This window comes from Chanos chanos, chromosome 15, assembly GCF_902362185.1.
Source record: "Chanos chanos chromosome 15, fChaCha1.1, whole genome shotgun sequence".
NCBI classification, from domain to species: domain Eukaryota; kingdom Metazoa; phylum Chordata; class Actinopteri; order Gonorynchiformes; family Chanidae; genus Chanos; species Chanos chanos.
This window is the reverse complement of record NC_044509.1, coordinates 13,282,213-13,309,575: the sequence shown is the minus strand read 5'-3', so window position 1 is coordinate 13,309,575 and position 27,363 is coordinate 13,282,213. Positions and strand designations below refer to the sequence as shown.

Sequence of the window (27,363 nt, the reverse complement as noted above, 5' to 3'; positions counted from 1 at the left end):
CAAAAAAAGTGACCTTTTTTCTTGAATAATTATTTAATGGTACTACGCTAACTGCCTCTAATATGAGTAAGGCCCAAAGGGACTCTATTCAGTTAACAATTTTCATCATGAACTATCAGAATGTCTCACTGACACTACAGGGATGGATAAACAGACTTAACAGGGGGGTGTACAATCTATAACAGCCGGTAAAAAAAGCCCCAACTTCCCCGTAACTCTTAAATGGGTCTGGTCGATTGTCTAAGGGGGATGATAGGGGGGGCATATGAGGAGAAAGAGGGTGGAGATTGTTAAGCTGTTGTTTCTGCAGATGGTGTAAACACGTCTGACTTATCTCTCCGCTCATGCCAAAGCCGTTAATTGTCTCATGGAATGCAGATCTGCGGGGGGCACGGGGAAGTCTCACCTGGTACACCTTAAATTGGGATGGAGGTTACTAGACCGCAATCCTATCCAGTGGGATAATTGGGATCAACTGACAATCCAATCCAGTTGCTTAACTGCATGTAATCCAATCAACTACCCTGTCACACAAACAATATACTATGCCTTCTGCCCAGCATGCCAAACCCCCTGAGGGCTCTATTGGAACACCGGCAGAATACTTCAATAGCCTTACCTGCCCCCTGCTGCACCCATTGCTCTCTCTAATCTATGCCTAAACTGAGTGCAGTCATGTCTCTGACAGGATTTGCTAAAGGGAAATGCATGTACTTTCTCAGGTATCTAGCTCTTAGGGCCACAGACCCAACTCGCGCTTCCAATTTAGTCGACCTGCACATCATGTCAGTGGGGTCAGGAAAGCAAATGGGATACAGGGGTACACAAATATGTCCACGGTCAACAGCGCCAAGTCCCAGGCACCGCGAAAACCTCTGTTGGGTTCACCATAGCTAACTGCAATGTATACTGGCCTCGCTTTCTCTCAGCGGGCTCCTTGATCTGGACGCAGACCTGTTGTGACAACAGCGGCCGCAAATCGAATTAATGAAGCCTCGCGATCTAACCTCATCTGTCTTACCTTTAAAAGCAGGGTAATGTGAAAATGGACTTACCAGGCTGATGCGTGCAGCCTTGACAACGCTTGGCACATAACGACCAAGCAGTCCCGCCGTAAGGTCAGGTATTAAAATGCATTGGAATAATTTGGACCGGATTTTGGAACGGGAGCTCAAATTTGATCCAGTCGGGGAAAGGCGTCACATGCTGAAATAACATGCCGATGACTGGGAAATGACTATATGGATGACAGCGATTGTTCTCAATTAGGAGCAGAGCAGAGTTGTGAAACTGTTCTGCCGTCAAGGATCAGGGCTACATTAAATCAAACGTTGTCATTGGAACAAGGTAGCCTGAGGAAAGCTCAAGGATTTGAAGGGAGAAAGAAGGGGAAAAAATAGCCCAAATTCTGAGGTAATCGCCCTGAATGGACCATTCCATTAGTCTTTAAAAGACATCTGCTTTGACAAAAACATCGGCTAAGCTTTTATGTTGCGGTTCAGGAGAGTGACTGATCTTGCTCCCCGTCGTGAAAGGTGTCACAGATGAACAGACTGAAGCTGTTTCCTTTTGTTCACGAGGCCCGGTGAGGTCAGGGCCCGCTGGGGAAAAAGGAAAAATTCCATGAGGAAAAGTTGTGCAAACGTGACCCACAGCTGTGAAACTCAGCATGGAGGGGTCAACACCAGGTGAGACCACACCATAGCCATGTGAACCCGTTTCACGTAAGCTGCTTTTCTGCCTTTAAAACCATATTAGCCTGTGAAAGCCCCCAAAATAACACCTGATGACATCCTATTTCCAATGGCTGATGCTACGTCACCACAACCTGGTCTGAACTGAACCTTACAAATCCACCAACCGCAGATACTGTTACATAAATATATATATATATATATATATATATATATATATATATATATATGTGTGTGTGTGTGTGTGTGTGTGTGTGTCTGTGTGTGTGTGTATATACACAGCACCTTCTGTCAGTCATGTCAGTTAAGTTTGTTCACTGCGGAATAAAACGATTTCTGTTTTTATTTTTATGATGCTTACAAAGCTTATGATGATGAGCTTTCTGAAACACGTTTGATTATCTTTGAAATAAATAAATAAACGGTGTGAGAATAAACTACCAGGGTCTAACTACATGCGCTGTAGCCCAATGTATGGGCCGCCATCAAATATTGACTGGGATTATAAATGCATACTGTAACACAGACACACACACACACGCGCGCGTGCACACACACACACACACTCCACTGCTCTTTAGCCACTGCCGAGCTGCTGAGAACATTCGGGGCGCAGTAATCACTGCTCTTTTCCATTCGATCCACGGCGGCAGAGAGGAGGTGTATAACATTGCTCTGAGGGAAGCGTCTAATTCTAACCTGCATATAACTTTGCCTGAAAATCGATAGCGCAGAGAGTCCGGTGGAGACTGCCCTGGTAGACGCATTTCGGAGGGGGAGAGAGAGAGAGAGAGAGAGAGAGAGAGAGAGAGAGAGAGAGAGAGAGAGAGAGAGAGAGAGAGAGAGAGAGAGAGAGCCTGGCTGACTGTAAAACAGACAGGAGGGGGAGACAGACGATACTCTCGCCGGGTACCCGTGAGCTATAATATCCATCCTTGGTGGTTCACTTGACATTTACTTGCCCCGCTTTCCCGTAGCGTTCTCTTCTTCCTAACTGCGAGCGTTCCAACTCTCTGGGGTCTGTCGACCGGGTGAACAGATAACAAACCTGTCAAGGCGGGTTTAGGCAGGGGATAAATCTAGAGCCGGGGCTGCAAGATGACGTGTTCCAGAGGGCTCTCTCTCTCTCTCTCTCTCTCTCTCTCTCGCTGTATGTGTGTGTGCAGTGTGTATATGTGCGAGTGTGTACGTGTATGAGAAAGCGTAGGTGGGGGGGGGGGGGGGGGGGGGGGGGCGTCTGGGGGTGTGTGACATAAAACACCATGGGAGGGAGGGAGATGGAGAGGAGGATGGCTGAAATGTTCCAGTGGTGCTTAGATAGGTGCAGCCACTCCGGCTGATTAGATCTCTCTGCAGACATTTTCAAAATGACAAGCCTTTCTCTGCGCCCCACCAACCCACCGCCCCACCATGTCTATTCTGCCTTTTTTTCCTTAGAAGGTGGCTTCTGTTCTCAAAGAGCCTCACAAAGGCTCTTTCTTCTGTGCCTGCATTCGGGTCAGGGAACGAAGGTGCTGGGTTAAAAGGGAAGGGGGGGGGGGGGGTGATGGATAGGGAAGGGGGCGGGGACTTTGGGGGGATGTGGGTGTCCATGTGTGGGAGACTGGGAGGCCCTCTTTAAGGTCCTGATAACATTCATGATGATGGACTCCCCAGAGCCACTGAAATGCCATGGTCCTGTAGCCACCAGCCCTCATATTTATGGACAGAGAGAGGGAGAGAGAGAGAGAGAGAGAGAGAGAGAGACATAAGGCAGCACCTCTCACCTCTGTAGCTGAGCCCAGAACACAATCTCATCAATCTCATATTCATAATCTGTTAATCTGAGGTTTGTATGCTAAAGATAGGGCTGGTTAACCTCAGTCATTTATACCGTATCACACCTTGTGATGCAAATGCTGTACCTAACAGTCTCAAACATGACAAGGCCAATGGGAAGAGACAAGACGTAGATGCATTTTTCTCTTCAGTTTATCTGTGCTCATTTACATTGAGAATGCATGCATTCTGCTGAGTTTTAAGAGGGGAAAAAAAACAACAAAAAAACAAACAAACAAACAAAAAAAAAACACGTGTCCATCAAAAGAGACTAAACGCGACCAAGGTGGTGATTAAGAGCTTCCTTTGTTTCAGTATTTCCACAACACGAGGATCTCAGGTGTCCTCTTAGCGTTCATTTAACATTGCGCTGACGTGTTTTCGATCCGAGATCGGCCCAAGAGATCCAAAAAGTCTGTTGCATTTATGCAAACGAGCTGTTTCCTTCACTTCACTTGGAGAAGCATTTAGCAAGGGGGGATTCGACTACTTCGAGGCCATCAATTATTTACAACATCAATACGATCGACTGTAACAGCGTTACGTAAACAAAATTGCGGCCACGGTTAAACAAGTATTACTGGAAAGCATAAAAAAAAGAAAATACATGTAAAGACTGAAACGTAAGAACATACAGCAACATGACTTTCAGTAAATGACACTGGAATATTACTTCTATCCAATGACCTCTATTTAAGGAGGAGCATTTTAAAGAGTTTTGGCACCTATCGTCAGACGTCCCCATTCCAGATAGGATATGACAAAAACGTCCTCTGAAAAAAGGCTAAAAATTGCACATCAATTACCTGAAGCAGTCAAGCATAGCCTTGCACACTATACTGCAGACACCACTTTATAAATCCGCCCCCCCCCCCCAAAAAAAAAAGAAAAAGAAAAAAAAAGAAAAAAAAAATTCCAATACCAAATCCACTGAGCTTCAAATCAAGGACATTTACAGGGGAAGGAAAAAAAACAAGAGAGGGAGAGCGAGAGACAGAGAGAGAGAGAGAGACTCAGGTTAACAGTAGATGGAGCGAAACCACATTTGATCATATATTTTCAAAGAGTCGCTTTTTTTTTTCCCCTGCCGTATCCTGATGAAATGAACAGGATACGGATTTAAGTCTTCTTGAAGAGTATCTAGCGCTGCTTCCCCGGGACCGCACGTTTTTTTATTAACAAGCACGAGACTGGCGAACAATGGGTGTTGTACGAAATATTGAGACCGGGAATGCATACGGAGTGTTTACACTCCTGTGTGTACGCAAGAGTACTAATAACGCAAATTTAATTCAAAGCAGAGGTGAGCAAAAAGAACATCATCAGAGAAAGAACGAGGTGGGGGGGGGGGGGGGGGGGGGGGGGTTGGGGGGCAGAATCAAAACGGAACCCAAACACAGTCTGGGTTTTCCACCACTTCTGTGTTAAAAAAAAAAAGCTGGTAATGTTAACGGGGAAAAGGAAAAAGGAAAAAAAGAAAAAAAAAGAATACAAAGCACTGTGTTCTCATTTTCAGTCTGAAAGCCCCACCAGGAGCACTGAAACTTGCTTGATTTCCCCAGTCCAATTATATCTCAGCGCTCAATCCTTTCAGAATAGCAACCCGACGCCAAGGGACGCCGTCTGCCTAAGCGCCGCGTGCCTAATGGAGTCCCTGAAGTTGACTTCATTTCATTGCTCCTAACTAATGGGCTGTGATATTTTCCCAAACCGACTGCTGCTCTGCCCCCTGGAAGCTAATCTAGTCGACGCTTTGGAGGACTGTTCCATGCACCCCCCCACCCCCCCCCCCCCCCCCCCCCACACACACACGCATGCACCCCCCCCCCCATCGTATCGTTTCTTCCATAACCTCAAAAATCATAACCCGACCAATACCACCCTCCCCCCTTCTCCCTCCGTCAACTGTTACTACGGCCCGCCCTCCCTATGCTCATTAGTGTTGTTTTGGACGGGCGCTGAGAGTCATAAGACCCCTGATGCCAGCCAACTCAATGATGCCAGGCTGCTGTGGGCCATTCAAGGGCCTTTTTATTTAACTGGGCCTGGGAGGGAAGGGAGTGGCTGGGGGGCATTGAGACTGTGGACAGAGAGAGAGAGAGAGAGAGAGGGGGGGGGAGGGAGAGAGAGAGAGAGAGAGAGAGAGAGAGCAGAGGACTCTCTTTAAGGCTGGCTATGAGTCTCAGGGGGCAGACTGAGTCCAGGAAGCTGGTATGAGCAGAAATGGGCAGACATAAATCCAGGGTGATGGCTCCCTATTCAGCCATGCTGTGGGCATCGTGCCCCTCTCTCCAGATGGCTGCCCAACAGACCAGTGGTATCACTGGCAGTGCATGCGTCTGCCAGTAGGCCACATATGAAATGGGCCTTGTGTTCACGAATTTTCAAAAACAGTACAATCTCTTCTGGAAGCAGCACTCCTATCAATTTACATTTAGAGGGCGCAGGTTTAAATGAATCTTCTCTTCTGTAGCCGTATAATTGTCTGTCATTATATAAAAGAAACTGATTTAGGGATGATTCTAAGATGTGAAATTGCTACTTACTATGCTGAGGTAAAGAATAAAGGAGGAACTGAACATTTTCAATTATTTCTGATGTGTTCAAAGTCTGGAGACATTCGGGGCCAGTTAAAGACATTGTAACACTGTGTTAAGTGCAGAAAAAATGTAATTAAATGATGTGAAGACCAATAAAACAGAATAATGCCCTGAAAATGTAATTTGATATGGAAAAAAAAAAAACGTCTTCAATTTAATCCACGCTTTTCTTCATGGTAAAACCCATACACACAGTAAGGGTTTCAAAAAGGAAAGAAAAAAGGAGAGAAAGAAAGACAGACAGAGAGGGAGAGAGAGAGAGAGAGAGTGTCTGCTTTTTAAAGGCCGCATGTAGAGGTTAATTATTTTCCTAATTACATCTAGAAACGTCAAACATTTGTTTTTCCCCCTAATTGACAAGAAAATGAACTCCACTATATTAGCCACTGAGGATTGCTCTCAGCTTCATTGTGCGAGGTTTTGGAGTGCTTCTACGCACAGAATGTATTAAAGGCAATTATGATCTGTTGTAACACTGTAGAGCCTTTTAAGCTCTTAAAAAAAAAAAAAAAAAAAAAAAGCCACGACACAAAATCATCGCAGATAAGAGGCAAAAGCATAATTGTGTTCGGTATCATCTGACCCTAAGAGCTGCACTTGAGTGTATGAAACAGAATAAAGCAAATTCCAAACACATTCCAGCGACGCGTGAGGACCTGGCTTTTTTTTTTTTTTTTTTTTTTTAAATGAAACGCGTCACGTAGTACGCAATACCTCCTTAGTAATCAATATTAATCCAGTTCACTTACACTTTGCAAGGATTTTCAGCGATGTCGTTCCTAAGCATATTAGCCCCCTGCGTATTGGTAATGCTGTCATGTACTGAGATGTTTCTTGTGGCGTCTGGATGTTCACCTGGTGTACCCTTTCCCTCTGCTTAGACACCAAAGGGTTAATGGTACTGCAGCTCTGATCTTGTTTGTGGTGGACATAATGCTATAATTGGACACGACTTGAAATCAGATGGCCCTCCACTCTTGTTGGTTGGAGCTAATACCTCTTCTTTGACCTACCTAAGCAGCGTGGCCACTGCCATATCTAGAGACAGGTTAATCTTCTCCACAAAGCCTACAGCCAGTTTGCCCTTATCTGGAAGGTCATCTTCATGCTCTGTAAAACTGCATCCATATAAACAGAGAACAACTAGCACTATGACTCTGCTAAAACGAATAAGACAGTTTACTGATAGCGGTGAAGGCTCGGTAAGCAGGCTGTGGGTTCGAAACCTAAAGGTTTGCGCCATATTTATGTCTGAGAGTTATATAATTCAAAGATTCACTCTGGATTAAAGTCTCAGCTAAATGAATAAATGTAAAATTTGAGTCTTGAGTATAGCTGTGAATAAAGGATGTGCTATGTGAGACAGTGAACTGCTGAAGCAGTCTCTTAAGGAGAATTAGGAGGTCAATGTTTTATAATAAGAACATTACAGAGAAGCAACCACTCCTACGTAGAAATGAAACTATCAAGTGAAGGAATGGCAACACAATATCATTTTTTTTTTTTTAATAGGCTGTTAGGGGATGGCTAAACATGAAGCCATTTTCCCTGCCACACATCCACCAACTAGGGACCAATAATAATAATAATAATAATAATAATTTAACCCTTAATGACCTTTTAGGATTTTAGGTGACCATCTCTTTCCGCTGTCACCAATGTTACCAACGGAGCAGAGGTCTCGTTCCTCATCTCTTTAAAGCGTGTCCTCTCTTCTGGCCCTGAGTGAAAAAGAAGACCTGCCAACTCAGCTATCATGAGGAAACAAACAAAAAGGCTTGTAGCTCCAGAGGTGTAACCATATCCAAGTACAAAGTATCCTAACAGGTTAGCAGGACAAAAGCTGGTTCTTTTACAGCGCTATAGATCATCGGTGGGAGGGTGAGATGGGAAGCTATCTCTGATTCAGAGGTTTGAATTTAACACACGAGTGCCTGCTCACTGGAGCCGAAATCACGGATCAAAACGCCAGACGTTAAACAAGAGGGATGAGAAGTGTGCTAAATAAAACAAAACAAAACAAAACAAAGCCAAACAAAAAAAAAAAAAAAAGAAAAAAGAAAAAAAGAAAGAAACAGAAGCGTCTGATTTATGGAAAACGATTTTTACAACAAAGGTTTCCGTGCAATTTCACCCCGGCGTTCGACACGTGATCGCTATCACCCTATTAAAGACATCTCGCGGCTTATTCTCTTCGATTCCCTCAGAGTAATCTCAGCTGTGATGGGACTTCAGCTCCATCTCCTCGGGGGTGAATGAAAAGGACGCAGGTCTCCTCAGAATCGCTAATCCTCTTATGCGCCGCACTCCTACTCAATTCTCGGGTTAGAATCAGTCATGATCAAACATGGCAGGTAGGAAGCGTTTTTGAAAAGGTGAGGACGTTGAGAGCAAAGGAGGGCATCCGTTAGCAAATGAAATAAAATAGCTTACAGTTCTTTTTGGATGTGCCTCTGTGTAAAGTATAAAGTATCGGGATTTAGAAGCATTACTCAAGCTAACTGCTGAAGAGTTATGGATTTGTATTTTGAGGAAAGGAGACGGTCACTACCGCTTGGTTTGAACTGTACTGAGCTGAATTACACGGCAGAACCACAAAGCAACGCCTGGAAAACGAAACCTCAAATACAATGACATATTTACTGTCCGTAACAAAAAAAAATGAATGACGACCTTAATAATGTAGTGAGACTCAAGAATGAGAACATGAGTGAACATGACAAACCAGAAATATCTGTTTTCTCACTGCTTTAAAAGATATGTCATACTCACAGGAAAGAGGCCCAACCGCAATTTTGAACACAGGCCTCAGAAATATGACTAACTGCAAAAGCCAAACACACATAATGCGATGTCTCGTATAAACCAATGAGATGCCTTTTGAAGATCAAAGGTAAAACAAATCATTTGGTGGGCTCTGCTGACCTCAACACTCCCTAAGAAAAAAACCAGTCAATGAATTATTTGTATCCCAACGCGAACGTACAGAAAATCTTTTATATTTGAGATGTGCATTTTGAGACGTGCATTTTTTTTTTTTTTTAAGTGTAAATCAAAACAAGACGCACTGCCAGCAATTACCCTGAATACTGCACATATAATACCTCAGAAAATGGTTTGTGAAAAAGAAATAATAAAATGACTAATTACAATGATGTTTCCATTTAAAGAAAAAAAAAAAAAATAAACATTTTGGTTGTAAACTGCGATTGTGTCAGGTGACAACACTGTTGGTGTGTGTCTTGACCAAAGGAAAGCAATTCTTCAAAACAGCAGAAAGACGCTAGTGTTGCAACTAGAGGAATAACGAGGGATGAAAATAAATAAATAAATGTGTGAATAAAGTTGGTAAGCAAGTAAAGCGAAGCCCACCAAGCTCTCTCTCTCGCTCTCTCTCTCTCTCCCAGTTTGACAAGGAGAAAGAAACAGAAAAAAATATTCTGGGAGAATAAATTAATGTGAAGGATTTTTTTTTTTTCCCTCTCACCCCCAGAGCACTGAACGCAGCGCTGTCTGGCGGTGGGGATTGGAGAGCTGAAGAAAAGTAAAACGTGGGGCTTACGCATCAAGAGTCGTTAAATCGAAAAACTTCATTCCAGCCCATGCAGCGCTCAGGCAGCGACAAAACAGCAAAGAAAAAAAAAAAACAAAAAAAAAAAAACGAATAAAAAAAAGGCAGAATCTCTTTCTCAGAAACACTGTGCAGTGTGCACACGTAGTTAACTCGGTTGGGTCAATTTTAACGCTGAAAGAGTAAAGAGTAAAGCCCGTGGGAGTTTTCCCGCCTAAAAGTAGAGAACTATTTCTTGTGAAACAAAGCGAGCTGTCGGAGGGTGAGAGAGAGAGAGAGAGAGAGACAGAGAGAGAGAGAGAGAGAGAGAGAGAGAGAGACATGTTTATATCATGAAGGCCATATCACTGAATGCGCCTTGAAACAACATCTGCTGACAAGCAGGATAAAAAACAGGGGAAAAAAAAAATCATTTCTCATAACTACATCTATTTACTAGAACGTCCTATCTTTCCCATAGGGCCGGGGAACAAATGAAAACGTCATTTCTCTACTCATGAACTCCTACCTTTTCTGTCTGCCTTTTCTCACTGCTGGCAATTTCATTCCTCTTCCAAATTTGACTTAAGCCCATGACTTGAGGGAAATAATGTCTCTGGAATAATTTTCTGAAACTGTAATTCCAAGAGCTTGTGTTTCCTTATTTATTTATATCTACTTTATATAAATATATAAATATATAATATATGTGTGTGTGTGTATGTATATATTTTTATTTTTATTCTTTGGGTTGTTGCCTTGTCTTGTGGTTTGGGGCGGGGGGGCGCAGTGGCTTCTGAAATAGAAGAGATGTGACACGCAGTGCCTCCCACAGTAATTCTGTCAGAGGCATAGAAGCTGACAGAGACAGAACATTGCCCTGTGCCAAACTGCAGAGGAGTGCTAATGCAGATCGACAGCCCTGTAAAAGAGGGCCTGTCAAAGGGGAAAGACCTGGGCTCAACTCAGAGCGCACCACGCTGCACACACGATGTTAGCGGAACGTTCGCAGACGCTGAGACGAACGTTTCAGCTGTTTGTGTGGGCAACAAATGCGCTTTTCCCACATCCCCTGTCTATTGCCTCCCTGATATAATCGCATGAAAACTCTTCTCCATCTTAGAGACTAAAATGATTCTCTCTCACTCTCTCTATAGACACACAAACACACAAAGACGTATATGTATATACATGTACACACACACACACACACATTTATACATACATATATCTACAGATACAAAAGCACAATATATTTCTCTCGCTCGTTCATAAAGCACGGCATAAAACATCAGGGACAGTCAGTACACACAGAAGGCGCGGAGAGCTCAACCTTGGTTACGGTCTCCCAGAGCGGTTGGCTCTGGTCAGGGTCGTAGTCAGGGGGTGAGACAGTGAGGGAGGGCTACTTCATAATCACTGTTTCAGCAGAGCACTGCTATATTCAGCCTGGCTGCTCTCTCACGCATAAATTCCACCGGTCCACTGACAGATAGCGCCAAAGCCTTGGCCCCAAAGCTCTACACCAAGCCAGGATTTATGTTTTTTTAAAGTACTCGCTTTGCATGACAGACTAGTAAAATAAGCTTTGGACCAGAATCAAAACATGGTGGCTGTTTTCATATAGTCCGGCATTTTCCCTTACAACAGGGAGAAACATACATGCAGTTGACTCATGTGAATATTATTTTGGAAACCTCTTGTAAAAAAAAAAAAAAAAAGGAGGAGGGAAAATCAAATGTTTGTATGATGAGGAAATACAGGGTATAATTTTTTTTTCTTTCTTTTTTTTTTTTTTTTAAAGGCCTGTTTTGACTTCGGTAAGGGGCAGTCTTGTGACCGTCGGTCAAAACAAACATTTCTCGTTTCATTCCCTTTGATTTGCCGTTTGGGTCTCCGGCCGCCCCCCACCCCCCCCCCACCCCTCCCGCACGCTGATTACAGCGTGGCCCGCGCTGCTGCCGCCTGCTTGTATGAGGGCTCCAATATGACTGAGAGCACCAACCGCTACAGCAAAAACCTCCAACACCAGACGCAGTCTCCCACCGACTCCAATAAGATACCTGCCCTGTGCAGTCAGACAGCAACGGAGCGGATAGACTTACACATTAGACTCCTACGGGGAAAAAGCCAGCGGGAGCCCCGGGCTGAGGAGGAAATGCGTCTGGCCGGCTTAGATTGCCTCATTTGATTGGCATGGCGAACAGCGAGGGGCAAATGGTTGGGTGAATGAAGGGGCACAGCCTGTCAAATCTTGTGCCCTCGCTAGAGACGGTTCCAGCTCACGTCTCTCTCTCTCTCTCTCTCTCTCTCGTCTCGGGTGGTTCTGTCTCTCTCTCTGTCTCTCTCTCTCTCTCGTGAGCGGTTTGCGTCAAGCCTTAGCCTAGCCCTTCCCTCCCCGGCGCTATCTCCGGCAAAACATAACAAACATTCCCTCACCTGAACCTCTGCTGCGGCTACATCTGCTCGTTCTAAAGAGACTCCTCCAATCCGTCATATGGAGGGATCATTAAGGAGGAAAAACATCCTCGGTCTCAGAGGAAGTGCGATGAAAAAAAAATAAAAAAGAACGAAAAAAAAAGTAAGAGAGAGAAACAGAAGGGGGTGGTGGTGGGGGTGGGGGGGAGAGTGGGTTGGGAGGCAGGTCGGTGAAATTTTCAAGGCTGTGATGAGGAGCGGTGCGGATAGGGATTCTATGATTTGTCGGCCCAGGAGAGGAAAACCATACACGACCGTGAGTAGTCCGTAATCATGTTTATGAGTCTGAGCTGATGCTGTGCTCCTGGTGGGCTGGATTGTGTTTTCTCTGGCTCGTAGACGTGTGTAAGTGCATCCCTACCAAGGCATTGTGAATGAAGGACATGCTCTAGCAAAGTCTGCTCCACAGGGGGTGAGAAGTCTCCGTAGTGTACTGAATATGTTTGTGTGTGTGTGTGTGTGTGTGTGTGTGTAATGGGGAGGGACGGAGCAAAGCAGAACTAGTTGTTAGTCATTGGTCGATGAAGTGTTCCGAGAGCAGAAGAATGCATCTTTCTCCTTCTTTCTCACTCACACACGTATCTCCCTTCCACATTGTTCTCTTATTGCTATGGCAACCGGAGCTCTCTCTCTGTCTGTTTCTTTCTTTCTCTCTCTCTCTCTCTCTCTCTCCCTCTCTCCTTGGGCCCTGTGTGCGTCCAATCAGAGGGAGACTTTTGTTGAGATTCCTCCAGGCTCCACTTATTCAAGCTACCTCGACGGAATGACCTCAGCACAGAAACAGGGAAGAAAAAGAGAGGGAAGAATCCTCAGAGTGGAGCCTGTCTCAACAGGGAAATCTAAGGAAAAGAAAGTGGTCTACATTACATTACAAAATGTGTAGCTAGGCGCCAAAAGGAAGTCAAAGAGGATTTCGGCACGGAGCGGGTCCGACCGTTGCCAAGTCTCCTTCTAAATACAATGGAATAGGATTTGACTTTCCACGGAAAACATTTGGTTCAGGCCTGGCTGCATCACTTTGGTATATTCCAACTGTTGTTTCGAATTCTGTATGAGCATGCCTGTACTTGCCAAGAAAAAAAAAAGTGCAAATGTTCAGCAGTCAAACTGTCAAAAAATAATAGTCAAAAAGACAGCCGCTAACTGACACAAACAAACGGACAGACAGACAACAAACTACTCAGAACAAACCAACAAATGCAACAGCCACTTTCTCTTGATCTACAGCTACTGTTGTACTTACTAATTAAAAATAAAATGACTTCAAATAAACAGATGAATAAAATTTCAAAACAAGCACGAGACCAGGGTCTGGTGCTCAAAGAAGAGAGACCAGTGGGGTTCCTTTATGACGAATGACTCAGAGACTGCCAACTAGACTGAGGTTTCGGTTTGAACACTGGCCTGCGACCGCTGTTCCTCTCTCTCTCTCTCTCTCACTCAGCCCTCTTCCAGTCCCTGGTGCTATCTCCATCAGGACGTCTGATAGGGAGCTCCACAGTAACGCCCGTGGTGATGTTCCACTGGGCCGTCTCTGGGCTCCTGATGGACAGTTAAGTGTCGGGTAATGACAGCACGGCGGAGACACACCATAATGCAGCGCGACTGCTTTGTCACACAGTGTCACAATCTGTTCCTCCCCATGCCTTTTTCCCACAGCCCTGACAGACAGCTCAGACTCCAGCCCCAATCTGCTGACTGAGGAGAGCTGGAGGAGGTAATGAGGACCTCATCCTCTGGAAAGCTGCCTGATTCATCTGCCTGATTAAAAAGGCAATGGAGAGACAACTCCACATCACTCTCTCTCTCTCTCTCTCTCTCTCTCTCTCTCTCTCTCTCTTTCTTACTGCGACATTTCTGGAGTAACACAAAAAGCTTGAGAAAAACAACAACAACAACAACAAACAAACAAAAGCTCTGAAAAGTGTGTTCCCAGAAAATGATGGTACAAAAGGAAATGACAGGTAATAGCATAGTTTTGTACTAACACTACAGCAAAAACTAAAAGTATTGGTATTAAAACTAATTTTATGCTTATTAGAATCATAAATGCTTATTAGAATCATAAAAAGAGGCAGACAGACAGAGAAAACAGATAGACATATAAATAGATGGGCAGATACACAGACAGACAGACGGACGGACGGACAGACAGACAGACAGACAGACAGACAGACAGACAGACAGACAGATAGACAGACAGATAGATAGATAGACTCCAGCACTGAATATTGGGTCTTGGCAGAGGGTGGTTCAGAGCTCCCCAGTGCGTTGAGGTTCTGAAAGGTTGAGCTTGTATTAATGGGGCTCGTAACTGATCCACTATCACTGGGCTACGGAGGGAAGTGCCTAATTGTCACAGTGGGCCATTCTAACAGCTGAAGCATGACATGCGGGCACCGGGGAGACCCGTGGCAGGTTTATTGAGCGCCTGTCGACAGCGGTGTTTCAGGTCAGCCTGACTGACAGCTGATTTAAAATACCACTGTTAAGCCATAAAGCAATCATAACCGCTCGTGTTTCGCAGCCAGCCGACTGTGTCCCCGCCTCCGTCCCCCCCCCCCCCCTTCCACTGACAATGGAACAGTGCTGGAACAGGGGCCCAAAGCCACAGTCAGAGAGAGACTGAGATAGCAGGATAATGAGCTAATTATAGGTATAACGCTTCAGCTCCCATATCTAAATGCTCGTCTCCAATAAGGAACAATTCAAATTAATGGGGGGGGGGGGGGGGGGGGGGGAGCAGGCGTGTGGGGAGGGGAAGGGGGGGGGTCTCCTGTATAATTGATGCAAGCAATTACAACTTCCATGTCAAAGCAAATTGGCCAGCGTATCTTGGCTCGTAGGGGATGGTGACCTCATTATTACTAATGTGTTTAGAAATAATCAAAATTTGCATCAAGACGCCCAGATGCATCCAGATCTACAGAGAGCGGGGAAAATCGAGAAAAAAAGCATATTACACAGTAATCAGCTTTGACTTCGGAGATCACATAGCACGGCCCCGTAGGTCAAAAACAACAGCATAAAGAAGAAAAAAAAAAACAAAAAAAAAAAGAAAAAAGAGAGAAAACTAAGGAGCAGAAAACTGCGGTCTCTTACAACATCCCCAACAAATCAAATAATAATAGGAACCATTAAAAACAACATCTATATTATCTGACATAAATCTGTTCCAATGGCAGTAATTTGCAAGGTCTGGGTTGTTTTACCACATGTGAAAAGAATCTTAAGAACAGAGCCATCTAATAATCCAAACCCACAAATAACTAGGTTGGGATAAAATATGCACGGAGGATACTCGATCCCGAATGTAAAAGAGAAACGCTGCATCTCCACGCAAACCACGAAAAAAAAAAAAAATCCCAAACTGAACATGGACTGAAAACATGCATTCAAGGAGAACTTTTAAAACATCAGGTCCAGATGTGAAACTATAAACTATCTAACCGGGGAAAAAAAAAACAAAAAAACGATATATAACTCTAATCCTACCCTCGAGTTAGACTTGGCTGTGTGGGATTCTGTGGTAATGCTCCAGACTGTTCTGTTATAAAATCAACGCCATCTGTGGGTTGGGTTCTTACGTGAGCACGGCGTACTTCAAACACGACCGGTCGACCTATAGAGGAACGCGCGTGGCAGCGTACTGAGCACGCTCTGTGGAGGAAAGGCACAAACGGTCAGCTGGCTCAGGAGTAAATATTTCATCAAACGGCTTCATTCAGCTCTAACTCAATGATGAATGAGCAATAAACTGAGTTAGCCAGACAGCCCCTGAATGTGGTCTCTATGGAGACCAAAGAGCAGGTGAAGTCACTGCTCTGTGTGTGTATGTGTGTGTGTGTGTGTGTGTGTAAAAGGGAGGAGACAGATGTGGGGATACAGCTCTTAGCATTCACATACTGTAGCCTCTGTCCACGTTTAAAGAGAAAGAGATGATGGTAAATTAGTGGTCACATCTTTTGGCTGCGGTGTATTTATTCACTTATTTATTGGTGTGCTTTTGTTTTTGTTCTCTACCTTGGGCAAATTCATTATTGTCTCCCTCTTGGTGATTCTCATCAAGACGACGCTGACTGGCTAACGCTGACACCAAACGCTCAAGGGGCCTGAGACACTTTCTCATCTCTCTCTCTCTCTCTCTCTCTCTCTTTCAGACACACACACACACAAACACACACACAAACTAGCACACTGTTTACTGGAATCCCGAGGCCCGTAATTGCCAATTTATTTGATAGGCAGCTGGGTAATGATGGCATTTCACCCCTGCCGCAGAGACTAAACACATGTGCGTGATTCATCCCCATCCCCCTCCTCCACCCACCCTTACTCTCCACCCTCCCTCCGCTCAGGCCTCCTACCATCCTGCCTGAGGAGACCGCACGCCGCGCTAGCTTCAAACAATCCTGAAAGGGGACCCGGGGCTGCGGAGCAAATATAGCAAGCCTGCCAATTTAGCTGAGGTTTGGGGTTAAGGCCGACGGGGGCGGGGCCCACGCGCGATTTGTCGGCCTAATGAGCTGGCAGGGCACGGGCGGAAGGGAGGAGAGAGGAGGGAGGAGACAGGGGCTGTCGCGACCCGTCCTGACTCCTGTTCCCCGGCAGGCGCGCGGGGGGCCGACCCCGAGGTCTCTCCCTTTCATCTGCGCTGGGTCCGACGGGCGGCCGAATAAGGCAGGCCCTCAGCAAACATCATTAGCACTCTGCCAGTATCTAACGAACGAGCGGGCTCTCACATCAAATGCCTGACCTCGTAAGGGTCCACGAGGCACTTAATTCTTTTTGACGAGCTTCCAATGTGGCAGCGTGCGTCAGCTCAGTCTGCACGCAATCAATAGCATTCTAATACTGGGCACTAATTCACATTTACAGTGACCCAACTAGTAGGCTGGTTAGTAGGATATTTCCCACAGACATAAGATGTATTGAATGATAAGATTTTTTAAGACAACAACAACAACAACGATAATAATAATAATAATAATAATAATAATAATAATAATAATAATAATAATATTTGTCATCGTCACCATCTGTCCTCATTCCTCCTCTTTCTTCACTCTATTTGTTGCTCTCCCCCCACATTTAGTAAAACCTCTCCCTCTCCCTCTCTCTTGCATCTTCATCACTAAAAACACTCAGAGAGTGAAATGCAGCCTTGCACCTTTTCACATGTGTGAAGTGGGTTTTTGCAGTCTGGCTTGTGTTGCCTTGTTCAGGGACCCTAAGGAAGTGAGATGGGCCCAGTTTAAGTCTGACTCTAAAGTGACAAGCCAGGCAAAAAGAGTCTGTCAAACAAGGGAGCTTTCAGCAGCTCCCTTCAAGACGGCAGAGGGTTTCCGGAAATATCCAGAACCGGGAGACACAGTAATATGTTTTCACCATCCTGCTGAGGCCGCGATACACCACGGCAATTTTCTGAAGTATATTCAAAAGCCAAGTAAAGAGAGTGTATATTACACTCCGCAAAAGCTAAAAAAAAGTAAAAAAGTAAAAAGTACTCGACAAGAAAAGGTCCTGATATTTTTGTTTTTAACTCGGAACTCGTAAAACTTTGGAGGTCAAAAACAGTCCAATTTGAGTGTTTTAAACGATCCGCTTTGGGTCGTTATTGAACATGCGTGGGACAGGGTAAAATGTTTCTCTCAGCAAGCTTAGGTTGTGCTTCTAACCCAGTGGGCATAGGGGTTTTACCTTATTGTCAGGTTACTTTTATTTCTGGGTTAAAACAACTTTACATGTTGGTTTACGTTCAGTGCTATGCCAAGTTTAAGTTTGCGAATTGCGTATCTCTGCCTTCTCCACCCATGTATAACAACAGAGTATCTGCACGGCAGGTTTTTTTGGTTACACTCCATTAGAATATGCAAGAAAATAACTAACTTCAAACGAAAGGCGATACACTGATACACACCTCACATGTTTGGATGCTGTCCAACAGAAAGATGAAAACAGAGGCCGGTAACAGGTGGCCCTCAGGGGCCTACTACACATCCTGGACCGTGTTTGACACAGTAAAATAAGATCAAACAGCCTTGAACTTTTATCGGTATGTTTATCCTGACACATCTATCATTTGCATGATTTTGTGTATTTACATACACTGAGGTGTGGCTCTTCCTTACGGCGACCGGCAGCCACGGCGGGCGTGGTACTCTTTGCCTTATTTGTCTCCGTTATTACATCGGGGCTTTTTGCAACGGCATGACGAAGAGCAGCAGGTATCATTTCAATTTCTGATGTCAACATTAAATTACTTATTTCATTTCATGGCTGGTCGAGCATCCTATGGCTACACGCAGGAGCGGTTGCGCTTGGCTTGCTTTGCCGTGTCTGTCTCCGCGATGCCTTGCCCTCCGGCTGACAGCTCTAATTACCGCTGATATCTGATAGCTTCCTCGGAAGTCTTGACTCGGTGCTAAACCAGCGCCCCCCCCCCCCCCCCCCCCCCCCGCAAAAAAAAAAAAAAAAAAGGGAAGAAAAACAGGAGCAGAGGGAAAACTCAACTGCGGTTCACCTTGTTCCAACAACGCTCTCTTACACCTCATACGTTTTTTCCCCCTGAAGCACAGATAAACACTGTCTTCTAGTAAAAATGACGAGGGAGACATGGTGTGGTACCGGGTAGAGGGACTTTTCGTGGTGAATACGAAATGTTTTGCCGGAATCAGTGAGTAAAACCTAGAGAAATAACCAGAGTGCCGCTAAATGCTGAGCTTGGCCGCTTCAACCCGCTCGGAATGAGGTTTAAGAGCCGATCGTAGCGGCAACGGTTTTGGAGAGCTAACACTTCTGGTCGAGGTGACGCGTGTAGCATGATGCGAGTCGGAGAGCGTGGGACTCCTCTTTCAAAACAAGTCGGCGGAACCGGCAAGAGGCCGTTCCACTTCCACGGCGCAGGCCCTGACTGAGTCACCGTGTACGGGCAGAGCCGACTGAATAAATAGGATGTCCTTATCGTCTGCCCAGCACAAACAGGCTGGCAGCCCTGGAGCCAGACCTGAGGGTGTGGAGAACCCAAACAGTGTGGCGCACCTGACGAAAACGCCAAAGACAACACACAAAGACACAACGGTCTTTGGCGAACACACAAATTCCCATCCCATTGTTCCTCCTGGCAAAGGGCCACGTCCGTTAAGATCGGGACGGAAGATAAGGTTCACAGTAACGCTCTGGGCCAATACTGAATGAATTCACACGACTTGGAAATATAAAAAAAAAAAAAAAAAAGCGTGTGACAAAAAAACTGGGTATGACATGCTACACTTATCTGTTTGATGATAATTATTTACACTGGGGAAGAGGCACAGAATTTAACACAAACAGTTACTACTTACCTTCATCATAAACATTCAAAGGTTTGAATAAAGGCATTTATCGAATTTCGAAAGTGAAGATGGAAGACAGGCGAAACATAAGCTCTATAAAATAATACCACTGGCATTTGGCTGTATAAAACTTTAATGTCAGGTAATTCTTTTCCTAACACAGTTATCCTAGTGTGTCTAGTGGCTTTTCATGGAAAATTTAAACCGGAGAAGAGGTCATTAATAATTCTACAAAATACACAAACACACATTAGTTCTTGTAAATATTATAATATTGGAATTGTTGTGCTTGGAGCTTTGAACCCATTCCATAACTAAACAGTTTTTTGACAAGTGATGATGTAAATTTTAGGAATCAGTGGTGCATGACTGGGAGTCAAAACATAACTTAGCTGAATTTAGTGTGAGGCACTCTTCTGGCAAAAGACCTGAAATGACTTATATTGTGATGGCGGTTCTCAGCACTAAAGGAAGAGCAATGTTATTGTGGGGATATGAGAGGTTCGGTTTTGGGTCACTTACGTCAGTCAGCCTGTCTCTGGAGCTGCTCCTGATGGAGGGTTTGGACTCTCCGCTCACACTCTCACTGTCGCTGTCCTTACAGCTGTTCTGTCCCGGCTTCAGCTGCGAAACAGAGTTAGAAAACGCCATGAAGCACACACACGCAAGTGGCCTTGGAAGTGAACTAGAATGTACCTAGAAACAATTTCTAAACACAGAGAAAGAGGGCAGATCCACTGCTGTTCCAAATAACAGCATGTTAACAGTCAAGCATTTTTTTTTTTTCAGGTATTTCCTATAGACTTTGCAGATGATATATGACAACTGAATGATAAGCTACTTGGCTTTATTTCCATATCGCTGTGTCTGAGGCTTGGAGAGAATCCTACGAGGGATTCACTCCAAGCTGATGACAGCTGTAGAAGGATCAGATATCACCAAATGAACTGCCTAAAAAAAAAAAAAAAAAAAAGAAAAGAAAGAAAGAAAGAAAGAAAGAAAACAGAGTGAAGGAAATAAAATGTCCCAAAACATCAAAGTAGTCTTTTCCTTTCCAGTAGACACTTTGCCTTTGCGGGAGACTACAGGGGCCCAGCAGGTGTCCTCTTCCAGACACAAAAATCATGAAAAAAGGAAGAGAAAAAGAAAGAGAAAGAGAAGAGAGAGAGAGAAAAAAAAACAACAGAGAAAGTGAGACAGAGACAGAGAAGAAAGAGAGAAAGAGCTAAAAGAGAAGGCAGGATGATGAGTGATCCAAAAGCATCTGAGCCCACTAAAGTCTGAAGAACAGTGTCTGACTCAAGGGACCAGGCAACTGTCGTCAGGGTCTGCAATTTATGTCCAAAGAAGTCTCCTCAGACGCACTCTTTCCAGCCTCGTGTCCCTGCCAAGCCTCTCAGGCTACATTTCAAAGCGCATAAAAAAAAAAACAAAAAAAAAACAACAAAAAAAAAACGCACACATAAATTTATGAGAGAGAATGGAGCAGAGTAGTAAACGGCTGAAATAGCACCTAATAGAAAAAGCAGAGTGGTGCATAGCACACAGGGGGGTTGTTTTCCATGATGGAGAGATACAACTCTCTCCCTCCATTTCTCGTGCAATCCTTCACATCTCCCTATTTTTTTTTTCTGTCTCCCTGTCCGTCTGTCTGTCTGTCTGTCTCTCTCTCTCTCTTAATGTCCATTTCTCTCCCTGAAAGAAAAATACAGGATCAATTTGATAGAACATAACAAAGGAGGAGGAGGGGGGGGGGGGGCGACTAAGAGTGAGGGAGAGGGTTAGGGGAATATTTCTTTTCACTGATGCTGGCTGTGGGTTATTAAAGGAGTAGAGGAGGGATGTGGGGGCTTGGTGAAAGGCCCTTGAGTAAAGAACATAATTAAAACGAAACCGCTCCCTTTCTTTAGCCATTAGCTATGTGAAAGAAGGCCTCTCCTTGGGAGAATTCCACAGTGGGAGAAAGAAGAAGCTAGTTCAACCAATATCCTCCCATGATCAGAGGCACAGACCACTCTGAGAGAAATAAACGCAGGGATAAAAAGAGGACAAGAGAAGAATCCAAGTCTACACATAATAGGACTTCAAGAAACAGAGGGAGGCCGCAGGAAGATACTAGAAAGGACAGAAACAAAGAGACGGAGAGAGAAAGACAGACAAAGAGAGAGAGAGAGAGAGAGAGAGAGAGAGAGAGGGAGAGAAAATGAAATCCAGCAAGAGTGACTGTAGTAGTCACTTCAAACACAATCCCTAAAAAGCCAAACCATTATTAAAAAGGGAGTTTTTTCGTCCTACCCTCCTTCTGCGGAAAGTCACATCAAACTGATCCTACATCATACTAAGGTGGAGGTTACATATATGTGCATTCGTGCTGATATAGTCCGAGTAGCTACAGTCCATGATGCAAATATTTGACAATATATATGTCTTATTCCACAAATGACCTTGGCCTAACCTTTCCATTAAATTACAGCCATAGATCGTACACCGACATTGTTGTGAACCGCTCACATAAAGCTAAAAGAACGCCCCATCTTCAATTAAACCGTCGAAAATGTCACCGTGACAACGCCCCGACCCACTAATCATCCTGTCGGGGGAAATGACCTGGCCTGAACCGCGTCTCTGTCACGTTAACGAAACTGGGCGGGGTTGGGGGGCTGGGGTGGGGGGGTCCAGAACACGCCCAGAGGAGGAGCGGTTAACATAGAGTCAAATCGTGAAATAAGCATCATCAGCACCACTCATTAGCCCCTGCTGTCATGACGCGTGTCAGCCATACTGCATACAAGGCTTGGTAATGTGCTCCATCGACCACAACCTGTCTGGCAGTTTCAGATTAGACAGACCAGATTAGATTCTGTAAACTCGCATGTTGAAAAAACAAGCACGGACGTTAATGATGCATTAGCTTAACCGCTTCTATTGGACCTGACGTTACAAGTGAATTGTGGTCTCTCTGTTTCTCTCTCTCTTTCTCTCTGTCTCTCTCTCCTGAAGGTGAAACGGAGCAAGTGATAGAGTACATGTCTCGAAATGAAGGGATTGGAAGGGGAGAGCAAAACCAAATCATAATCAAATATTTTCCTGGCTTCGAAGTGCAGGGACTTATGTCTGTCTACACTAAAACCAATTCAATAACGTCTAAATCTTTCACGGGTCTTACAAGGCCAGGCCATGTTCTGCTATGATTTGCAAACGTGTCCCTCTGTTTAATTTCTTTTAAAGCTCCTTAAATTGCTTTAAAGAATTAACGTTTTTCAAAGGTGTGGATTGTTCCCTTTTGTGGCGTCAGAGTCATTTTTTAGTGCCGTGATAAATGGATGTGTTAAGCAGGGGGAAGAAATCCTAGTGGTCACGATAAATTACCGTCATCAAAAAGTTCTGCTGAGATTGGATTCCCGCCCTCGGCAGATAAATCTAATGAATAAACCAGTTGGGTCTATAAACCGGTCCGTTTTTTTTTCTTCTTCTTCTTCTTCTCTCGCCTATCATTCAGGAGACGTCAACCGAGTGAGTGCGTTCATTACTTCATACGGTCGTTTAAAATTTCATCTCATTTTTAATCGGCTTTTTTTTTTTTTACGTACTCCCCTGCACTGGACCCCTCAGCACTGATACCCAAGACTGTAGTGAGTGTGTGTATGTGTGTGTATGTGTATATGCATGCGTACTGTTTATGTAAGTGCAATTACATTAATTAAGAGTGACAGTTTCATCAGGTTGCAACATAAGGATAAACTACATAAACGGCCACAGCTACAGTGTCTGGATAAAGATTCCCCCTGCAGGAAGATAACAAACAGATGGTTTTAATATTCTAGCGGCTAATTTCTCAACAATTAAAAACACAGCAAGACATTAGCGTCTAATGAAACATTTAAACTACCAGTAAGTGCATCTGCCATTAATTTCAACACAGTGAGGTCTTGTTTTCCCCCAATCTGTTCCGTGTTAGGGGAGATTTTTTTTCCCCCCCTCTTCCCTCGGTCTGAATTTATTGAAGTATAGAATTAACAACTGTTTTCAATAAGCAGTCAGCATGATTCTCTGGCAGCGATCAACCCAAAACCTCCACACTATTAACGATTCATTTATGCCGCCAAGTCTTTGATGTGAAGCAGTAATGGAATGAGCTACTCGTTTCGCCTTTCCCATAAAAAGGTCAAACAGACCTGTGCAGAGTTTTAACCCTCTGATTACTCAAACTCTGGAAAGACTTAATAGCTTACATTATAAATAGCACTTTTTTTTTTAACAATGCCGTAATCACAGGGCGCTAAGCAAATATCCGAGGCGGCTCAATAAGTAAATGGAAGGACTGAGTTTCCGATGGCGTCAACGGAGTCCAAGCATAACGGCGACTTTGACTGCATATCAAACGTGCCGTGGTGTTTTCCATCCCACTGTGCCTTATAAAAACAAAGATTCACACCCGATAGGCAAGCACTAAAGTCCCACTTTAATTCATTGCAGCTCTTAAAAAACATACACAAGCCAGGCATCAGACAGAGTCCATATCTGGATTTATGACGATTTTACGCTAACCTGTCAGCCAAAGCTAAGCAACAGTTAGAGCTCTCTCCACAGTACGTAAGCAAAACTGTTTTACAGCCGGTGTCTCCGAGACACAGCTTGAGATGTCTTAAAATTGCAATATAGCAGATAGTTTTATAGCCATTCCTTAAATGAATGGGCTGTGAGGGTCCCACTTAACTACTCTTGGAGAAGTCTTTTAAACTCGCATCATATAGATATTAATAAAGGAAGTGCTAGCAATATTCATTTTACCTCATGTAAGAATGTGAGCATACTCAATGCGAGGCCAGAAATTACTGCATCAGCAGCAATGCTGACACAAGTTTCTTTGGATGCTATTCCGTCCTAAGTGGACAGAAGATGGAAGGTCTGCTGTTCCAGAGCTTTGCAGAACAATAGGAAAGTGCAAGACATGTTAGGGATGTGATGAAACTACACTGGGATAAAAGAATTCGGTAATTCCATCAAAAATATTCTCGATAGTGGATACTCTAGAGGGGGTGGGGTAGGGGGTTGGGGGGCGGGGTAGCCTAGAAATATACCCAGTGCATGCCTGGACTGCCTTTGAAGGTTTTATAGGATTACAGTTAACACATGTACTCAATTATATTCTCTACCCACTTACTGAAAAGTGCTTGCTGCTGTTATGCAGGAATTTACAAGTCTATTGACCTATTCCCAAGGGCTACTTCAGCAAATGCATGCAATCAAACACAAAAGTAGCCTGCTAACTTTTCTCAACCACACCAGGCTTTTAAATGTATTATGCACTGACATACAACATCAACCCCCCCCCCCTTTTTTTTTCCACCCTCAGTGTTGCCCCCCCCCCCCCTCCCTCCCCACCCCTTGGATAAAGAAAGGCTAGGTTCTGCTTTCAATGCAGGCCGCCGGGATTCTGTTGCTATCGGCTCCTGGTCTCCCTTAGTTACGCAGAACAGCAGCTGCAGAGCACAGCAGTAATAAACCTGGAACAATTTAACAGCTTTTATTGTTCTACTGTGGTGTCTCTGAACAGCCAACCTGCCCTCTAAGGATTCTAGAGAGAGAGAGAGAGAAAAAATCCCACAAGGGCTGCAATGAAAGAGGATCTCATTTACCTAAAAGCGCTTATAAATTTTTAATTTGCTTTAACAAGTAAATTAACAAGTCCCTCATTCGGGGAAGTTTTATGGCTGCCTGCCACCGAGGGACTACCATGAAAGTTTTATAGATTATCCACTAGCTTGCTAGGCTGCTTACAATAAATTGTCTATTTCCCTGCCGCACAGTCAAATCCCTTAGTTTCCAGTGACTACACTTTAAATATCTCCCCTCTGCCACCATCAGGGCTTCATATATAAAGGCTATTTAAATGCTGGAATAGACACTACCCCAAAGGGAAGAATAATCTGTACATGAAAAAAAAGAAAAAAAAATCACAATCTGTACAAACTAATGCTGGCTTACACCCAAACAGAGCAGTTAGGAAGATTCAGTATTGTGTCGACGGGCTGCTGTGTTACTTTTGCATCCTTCCGGATAATTCTAAAACATTAAAAACGACGAGGCTTTTGACGAACGTTTCGCATTAGATCCTTTTTACGAGCTCCTTACGTGAGAACCCAGGGGTCCAATCGGGCCAAGGCCAGACGGTTCCTGGCAGACGGTAACAGTTGGAAACTGTTAGGCGCGGTTAACGTGAAGCGCGTTTCTCCTGACGACTTACGTCGTGTGACAGGAGAACGCAGGGACTGTCAGAGCCGTTGCGGTGGCTTTGTGAATTTTCTGTCATTTGCTTGGACAGGCGCTGTGTCACACGGCCAGCCCATGCGGCCCTGCAGTGACCTTCTATTTGGCTTTGAGGCCCGGAGGTTTTAACAGCCCAGGACAGGCTGCCCGCATCGCGCCCGATGTAAAGTAGCAGCCTGTCAGTGAGAATCAGGGCTGGGGTCGGGCTAAAGGGCCCCAGTGCTTGTTTGTCTTACTCTAACGTTATGACAATGGAGTGGTTGAAGTTACCAAACTCGGTGACTAAAAACTGAGGGTGGGGGTGTGTAAACCCCCCCCCCCCTTCCCCCCGCACTTCATTTCCCCCTCATTTGACATATATACTCAACCCCTTAAGCTAAAAGTTGCCAGTGACAACCTTTCCTAAATGTCACCGACGGTTCAGCGCAAATATTGCAGCTTTCATCAGCATCTCGTGTTACCCTCGGTGCGATCACCATGGAAACGCTCCACTTCCCTCACTTCTCCCATGCCATTAGACTCAAGTGACGCTATGACCTCTGATGACCTTGTCAGACAATATTCCGGCAGTGGCGGGAAAATCCAGTGTTTTAATGCCCCTCTCCCAGACTAGCTTAGTCCAGAGTAGAGGATTAAAAGTGCATTATACTCGCCCGTGTCAGAATGCGACGCTATCACAAAAGCAATGGAGCAGCTCTCGATACCAGCCCGAAGGCAAATGAACCCTGAGCAGCAGATGAATGGAGGAGAGGAGAAGAGGACAAGAGGAGTTAAAGGGGAAAAAAAAAAAAAAACAAAACAACAAAAAAAAAACATCATAGTTCAGAGTGCAGTCTAAATCTCGTCACGTACAAAAAGGGCTTGGTGTACTCAAGCAGAGTCAAAGCCTTAAGGACAAACCTGAGAATGCATCTATATAAAGATTTAAAAAAAAAAAAACGTGATATACGATGACATTATAGACAAATCAATATGCTTTTAACATCCATCTTCAGGCAGTGTGCTCCTATCATGTGCATTACCTTTTTAACAAATGGCTCTATAATGCTCTGGTCTCGCATACTGATATATGGGGACAATTCCCAGATTTAATAATGAACTGAAGTGCATAGTAGAAGAGCTGGCTGTTATGAGCAGTAGGAAAGCTCAATCCTCTCAGATCATATCTGAGCATGTTGTTATGGTGCCCCTGTGTGCCAATAAAAGATCAACCCCTCCCACACTGAAAACCCCCGGCTCACACATCTGCAGTACACCAAAGTATAGACCCACCCACACAAGTGTGTTAACACACAAACACTTACACACACACACACACACACACATACATATACACACACGCACACAGTATCTGCTGTTATGTTATGTCTGGTGTTCATCAAATGAAGATGAGCCAACTGTGGATCAGGGGATGATGGTAGTTCTTTCCCAGAATGCAGCGGCTACGCAGCGAGACTGGGATCTTAAGCTGCTGGGCCTTGTCCTTATCACAGCATAACTATTCATCAAAGAAATTTGTGTGCAATTAATTATATTATCCCCAGACCCCCAAAATCCCAGCCATGGAACCGTTACTCGGATATCAGCTTTCAGAGCTTGCCATCTCGCTAAGCTTCAGT

At 44.5% G+C, this 27,363-nt stretch overlaps 1 protein-coding gene across 1 annotated transcript in view; it reads right to left on the bottom strand.

Annotated features, from left to right (window-relative positions):
* Positions 1-27,363, bottom strand: part of auts2a (activator of transcription and developmental regulator AUTS2 a) — a 273,349-nt gene that overhangs the window by 145,891 nt on the left and 100,095 nt on the right. Inside the window, exon 3 of the mRNA XM_030792745.1 lies at positions 19,997-20,098. Within this exon, the coding sequence (XP_030648605.1) occupies positions 19,997-20,098 (102 nt within the window). The remainder of the gene's footprint in view (positions 1-19,996; positions 20,099-27,363) is intronic.